This window comes from Trematomus bernacchii, unplaced genomic scaffold (assembly GCF_902827165.1).
Source record: "Trematomus bernacchii unplaced genomic scaffold, fTreBer1.1, whole genome shotgun sequence".
Taxonomy (NCBI): domain Eukaryota; kingdom Metazoa; phylum Chordata; class Actinopteri; order Perciformes; family Nototheniidae; genus Trematomus; species Trematomus bernacchii.
In genome coordinates, this window is record NW_022987851.1 from 9,005,439 (window position 1) to 9,012,321 (window position 6,883).

General features: G+C 43.0%; 1 protein-coding gene across 1 annotated transcript; it reads left to right on the top strand.

Moving 5' to 3' along the window:
• Window positions 1–4,798: 4,798 nt before the first annotated feature.
• LOC117469016 (odorant receptor 131-2-like) lies at window positions 4,799–5,713 on the top strand. The gene has a single exon (XM_034113410.1). It carries the CDS (start codon window positions 4,799–4,801, stop codon window positions 5,711–5,713), a length of 915 nt encoding a protein of 304 aa, XP_033969301.1.
• Window positions 5,714–6,883: the final 1,170 nt, after the last annotated feature.

The window sequence follows — 6,883 nt, forward strand, 5'->3', positions numbered from 1 at the left end:
ATGCTTTCGTTTATAGCGTTGCGAATGTTTATCACTGAGTGTTGAGGTGGGCACCGGTAGATTCAGTGGTTGTGTGGTTGGTTTTGCATCTAGGATAAGTAATAAGGGAGTTGTGAGTGAGTTTAAGTGCCTTTGTAGGTTACGTTTTTTCGTCGAGGCTAATTCAGAGGCTGAGTGCTAGCATTGTGGGTTTTTTTTTTAAAAAAAAATTAAAAAGATCAGTTAGCTGAGTTTCTTCCCGTTACATGGATATAACACATTCATAGTTTTATTCAATATTAAGATTCCTTAAACGTTGTTTCCTGCAAATGACGCGTTTATCCGCCCGGTACCGGGCGGAAGGTGCGTAACAGGTTAACCCCTGGATGGCAGGTGAGCAGCGATGTGTGAGCCCATTGAATGACCTTAGGACGCACAGATACAGGAACAAACAACCTACTTGGGGGGCAACCACTAGGTGCCCGGCTCTCACCGTTAGCTCGTTTCACCTTTGTTTCTATTGGCCAAGTTACCGCTCCTGCCACACAGTTCAGTGGAAGGATGGGCTTTGGTTCCTTGGCCGAAGGTTCAGGATCAAAAACACGAGAAAGTGCATCTGGCTTGGCATTTTGTGAACCGGGTCTGAATGACAAGGAAAAATTCAAACGGGTGAAGAACAAAGCCCATCTTGCCTGACGTGAGTTCAGTCTCTTAGCTTTACGGATGTACTCAAGGTTTTTATGATCCGTCCAGACTATGAATGGTTGCTCTGACCCCTCCAGCCAGTGTCTCCATTCCTCAAGTGCTACTTTAACTGCCAAATGTTCTCTCTACATCATAGTTGCGTTCAGCAGGTGTTCATTTACGTGACAGAAATGCACATGGGTGCAGTTTGCTGTCCTTGGCTGAACGTTGTGACAACACAGCCCCAACTCCATCATTGGAGGCATCCACCTCCACCACAAACTGCCGTTGTGGATCAGGAATGATGAGAACAGGAGCGGAGGTAAACAGTCTTTTAAATTCCTGGAAAGCTTCGTCGGCCTGTGGAGTCCACACAAACTGAACATTGGTAGAGGTGAGTGCGTGGAGAGGTGCAGCTATGGAGCTAAAATTCCTTATGAAGCGTCTCTAGAAGTTATCAAAACCGAGAAATTGCTCGGGTGTGGGCCAATTTGCGACAGCACTGACCTTGCTTGGATCCATCTTGACCTGGTCCGGAGCAATGATGAAGCCCAGGAATGAGACAGAGTTTTTGTGAAATTCACATTTTTCAGCCTTCATGAATAGCTGGTTTTCCAGAAGGCGTTGGAGGACCTGGCAGACATGCTGAACATGGGACTCTTCATCAGGAGAGAATATCAATATATCATCCAGGTAGACAAACATAAAATGATTCAAAAATTGTCTGAGCACGTCATTCACAAGGGCCTGAAATACAGCAGGAGCATTAATTAGCCCAAATGGCATTACTAAGTATTCGTAGTGGCCACTGGGGGTATTGAGTCCAGTCTTCCATTCATCCCCTTCCCTTATCTGTATTGGTATTGTGTTCCAAAGTGTTGATGCCCTCACAGAGAAATACTGTTTACCAAAGGAACTGGACCTAAGAGGGACTACACAGTCCCCTCTTAGGGCAGACCTTGTGGTTCTGCTGTTTGAATTTTTCTGCTGTATAAAAGTGCAGAGTGGTGGGGGTGCCTTGCCGTTTATAATCTTAAAAATGAGTGAACTGGGAACGTCTGGAGGAGGCCCAAGTTCAGGAGGCCTTCAACTCACACCTCCGGCGGAGCTTTTCGGGCATCCCTGTGGAGGCTGGGGACATTGAACCAGAGTGGGCGGTGTTCAAAGCCTCTATTAACGAAGCCGCAGCGGGGAGCTGTGGTCTCAAGGTCTTAGGTGCCTCAAGGGGCGGTAACCCTCAAACCTCCTGGTGGACACCGGTGGTCAGGGAAGCCGTCCGACTGAAGAAGGAGGCCTTCAGGGTTATGTTATCCCGGGGGAGTCCTGAGGCAGTTGCAAGGTACCGACAGGCGCGAAGGGCAGCAGCCTCAGCCGTGGCCGAGGAAAAGCAGCGGGTGTGGGAGAAGTTCGGAGAAGCCATGGAAAAGGACTTTCGGGCGCCACCAAAGTTCTTCTGGAAAACTTTCCGACACCTCAGGAGGGGGAAGCAGGGAACCATCCAAGCTGTGTACAGTAAGGATGGCACGCTGTTGACCTCAACTGATGGAGTGTTAGGGCGTTGGAAGGAACACTTTGAGGAACTCCTGAACCCGACAACTCTGCCCTCTATGGTAGAGGCTAGAGATGTCCCGATCCGATCACGTGATCGGGGATCGGAGCCGATCACGTGATTTTCAAAAGATCGGAATCGGGAGAAAAAAATTGGGGATTGGGAATTTCTTTTTTTTTTTTTTTTTTTTTTTATAAAATATTTTCATTATTTTATTTAATGTTACAAAACAAAAATGACCAAGTTCACATCTTGAAGTCATCCTGAGGCCTTAGTTTTGGTTTAAAATTACACAACATCATGTATGTGTTGCTTCTTTTGGGCTTGTTTTCATAGACCTGGTTGCTTATTTCTCTCAAATCTGGCAACAGAGTGGGCAGGGCGCAGTGTCTAATAGTAGCAGTAAGCTAACAAGAGGCTACGTTCAGCTGGTGCCTCGGGAGTCGGGACAGAGAAAATGTCAGGAGTTTGGAAGTATTATAAAATTGAAAGCGAAGGCAGTGTAACAGCCAGATGCAATGTTTGCAAGGCGGAGGTTCTGCGTGGTGGAAAGAACAGAGCTACGTTCAACACGACCAATCTAATACAAACACCAACAACAACACAACGAGTACACAGCGGCCACTCAGGTAACGGCACTGAAACAACCGACACTTTCAGAGACTTTTAAAAGGAAAGAGAAACTGCCCCAGAACAGTGAAAAGGCCAAAAAAATAACAGCCAAGATAGCTGAATTCATCGCGTTGGATGACCAGCCGTTATCTGTTAGCTTTTTTTTCTCTTAATGCATTGCATAAAGATCGGATCGGGAAAAATCGGTATCGGCAGATTGTCAAAATCAAATGATCGGGATCGGATCGGGAGCAAAAAAAGGTGATCGGGACATCCCTAGTAGAGGCAGAGCTGGAGTATGACGGGGGATCAACACCAATCTCCCGGGGGGAGGTCACTGAGGTAGTCAAACAACTCAACAGTGGCAAAGCCCCGGGGGTGGATGAGATCCGCCAAGAAATGCTGAAGGCTCTAGGTGTTGAGGGACTGTCATGGTTGACACGTATCACCTATGTTCATGAAGGATGGGTCATGACCGAAAGAACGAGATCGCGGATACAAGCGGCCGAGATGGGTTTTCTCCGCAGGGTGGCTGGCCCTTAGGGATAAGGTTAGAAGTTCAGTCATCCGGGAGGGACTCGGAGTTGAACCGCTCCTCCTTCGTGTCGAAAGGAGCCAGTTGAGGTGGTTCGGGCACCTAGTAAGGATGCCACCTGGGCGCCTCCCTAGCGAGGTGTTCCAGGCACATCCAGCTGGGACCAGGTGGACCAGGTGGAGGGATTATATCTCTTCGCTGGCCTGGGAGCGCCTTGGGATCCCCCAGTCAGAGCTGGTTGATGTGGCCAGGGAAAGGAAAGTTTGGGGCTCTCTGCTGGAACTGCTACCTCCGTGACCCGACCACGGATAAGCGGGAGAAGATGGATGGGTGGATGGATGGATGGATGGAGTTAATAATGTGTTTAAGGGACTGAAAGGAGGTCTTCTGTCGCCCAGGTGGCCAAACATGATTGATGCATTTTAGTGTTTTCAGCAGCAGCATTAGGCCTTTATGATACAGACAATGTTGACATATCAGTAGGAAAAGCATAGACATAAATAGTGCAACTACTGATGGCTGAATCTTTTCAGGATCCTGGTATTGTGCATACTAATTCACTGCTACTCACATTTGTCCTTTAACAGAACAGAACACATATTTCATTAATAATCAAAATAATTTCAGAAATGCCTAAATGTAGAAGGGTTTTTTGTTAACAAGAAACTAATGCCTGTCTTAAAACTGACTTTTTAATGTGGTCAAACAGCAACTTTAGGCTATCTCGGCTCAATAGTCGAGTTTCTTATAAGATCCCATTCTACTATAAACTGTGTAATTTAACAATCATATTATATTATTAGATGCAAGCCAAACCATAAGAATTAAATAAAGTAGTTTTTTCTGGGTTTATAACTTTCTTTCTTTTTTATTAGCCACTTATAAATGCTTTCACAAACTAACTGCTTCAACAAATACTGCAACAGGATCCTATGTCCCCATGCACTGAAATATGTTAATGACAGACATCATGGTGTATGACGATAGCATGTAAATAATGCATCTCTGGAGGAATCGGGCATGAATCAAAGAGATGTGAACTGGGCCAAACACTTCAGATAAGGGAAGCACATCTCAGAGATGTTGTTCATCATCAAGTTTAATGATAACAAGAACTTAAATCTGATGAACACATTCTTAGGTGAGAGCTATTTTATTCTAAAGGTTATATGTGTATTGAATACAGTACAAATAGTCTGTTCAAATGGGTAGATACAAAGGGATATAATTGTATATTTACAAATGTGAGGTTTTACTTTAATTATCCAGCATTTACTTATTTACAGTACCCTGCTCTTTAGCTACGTTGTATTCTTATTCCTTTTCAATTGTCATTGTGTTTTTTTGAGGATGTCCTTTTTTTGTGTACACAGATTTAATGTTTTTCTTTTTCTTACAGGTTTGCGAGAGAGGTTTGCTTAATAGTGCATATTTGCAGAATGCATACAGGCAATGCAACTTCACACACAAGCCTCTCTGTGATCATCAAGGTGTGTGTGGTCATCCCTTTCTTCTGCGTCTTCCTCTGTTGCATTGTTATCATGCTGCGCATCTTTGCAACTAACAGGCACTTCCTGGACAACTCCCGTTATATCCTGTTTGCCTACATGCTGATTAACGACACTCTCCAGCTCTTGTCCTCTGTGATCCTTTTCCTCTTGGTCATGTGTCTGGTAACATTTCCTACTGTCTACTGTGTTCCTCTGCTGTTACTTTCCACTTCCACATTCATGAACACAACTTTAATCCTGGCCACTATGTCACTGGAGCGTTATGTGGCGATCATCTACCCACTGCAGCGCCCAGCCGCCTGGCGCTCTGACCGTATCTGGATCATAATTCTGTCCATTTGGTTTCTCAGCTTTATTTTCCCTATGATTGAATACTCTATTGGGGAAAGAGATCCTGCTGTGGATATCCTCTCCACACCTGTGCTCTGCAAACCCATTTATATCAACACATCTCCAATCCAGCCATTGTTCCAAGCTGCTGTTAATATTCTCTTCTTTGCAGTAGTATCTGTTGTTATCCTCTTTACATACATACAAATCCTGCTGAAAACAAGAAAGATGAGACAGGATAAGGTTTCTGCGAGCAAAGCCAAGCACACTGTGCTGCTGCACGGCTTTCAGCTGCTCCTGTGCATGTTGGCCTTCACTCTTCCCATCACTGAAAGTATCATGGCGCCACATGTCAGCTGGCCACCAGAGGATATCGCCTTTTTTAATTATTTCTGTTTCATCCTTATACCACGCTTTCTCAGCCCACTAATCTACGGCTTTAGAGATCAGACGCTCAGGGACTGCTTAGGGAGAACCTTTATCTGCTGCTCAAACAAAGCCAACCCAGTGTAAGGGGCAGCTGCAGAACAATTTACCTGTTTCTTGAGCTGGCTTATTTAGTTTTGAGTTCTCAAATGTAATGCACAAATGTAAAAATATGTATTTGTGATGTTTAAACAGGGTTTCTGCAGGTTTTTGGATCATCATCATTGACAAAAGCTCCATAAAAAGAGTTTTAAATCCTATTTAAAAGTCTTCTATTCAATTAACCAATGTAGTAATTAACAATACTTTTGAGAAGCTGTATAAAGCTCATGTGCAAGTGCTGATTTTTTCAGAAACTTCAATACATATGAATGAATTACTCATTTTTTTCAGTCTGATAAATCCATTCATCCATTTTATACTAATGTTCTGTATCCAAGTCACATTCATTTAATTAATTATAAGAAATTATTTTACACAAATCTGGGAAATTAACCTCTGGTAACCTCTAAAAAGCAAATTGTAGAAACCTTGGCACTTTTGCTGACAAGATCAACAGCTGGTTATAGATTGACTGCTGTTAAACATAAACCAGGCACTGACTGTTTTTGTGCCAACTGCATCAGAAAAGAGAATTAAATTGTATGACTGAATTTTAGATATCTTACATAAAGTCTGGCATCTGCTGCTGGTATTCAATCTCTTATCTTTCATGAGCATGCAGCACTGAGCATGCAGGACTGTGTGTGTGGTTGGTTGCACGTTAGCTAATGGTTCAGGCCTTCTGTAGGGAGTAAACTGTTTCACAGATATTTAAAGTCATAAAATCACAAAAAGATAACATTTTCGTGCAGAATAGTACACTGCATGAAGAAATCAGAGTCCTGTCGCAGGTGAAAAACTTTAGTTTGAATACATACTGTATACAAATAAGAAAAATGTCATAATTGTGTGTCAGCCCTCATGTATATTTCAAAAATATTTCCATTGCATGGTGGTGACATTATCCATATTAAAATAATAGGAAATACAAAGTTTAACCCTGCAAACTACTGTCCCAAATGTGCAAATGACACCTGTGAATGTGTCATTAAAGTATGTTAAAATAATGTTTTGTACTAACTCAATATTTTCATTCCATAAGAAAATAATAAATAATGTATTAAGATATTTGCATTGTGGTGCATTCATATCACTAGGTCTATAATAATATGCTATGAGAAAACTAAATCCATTTGTAGGAAAATATTAAAGTGG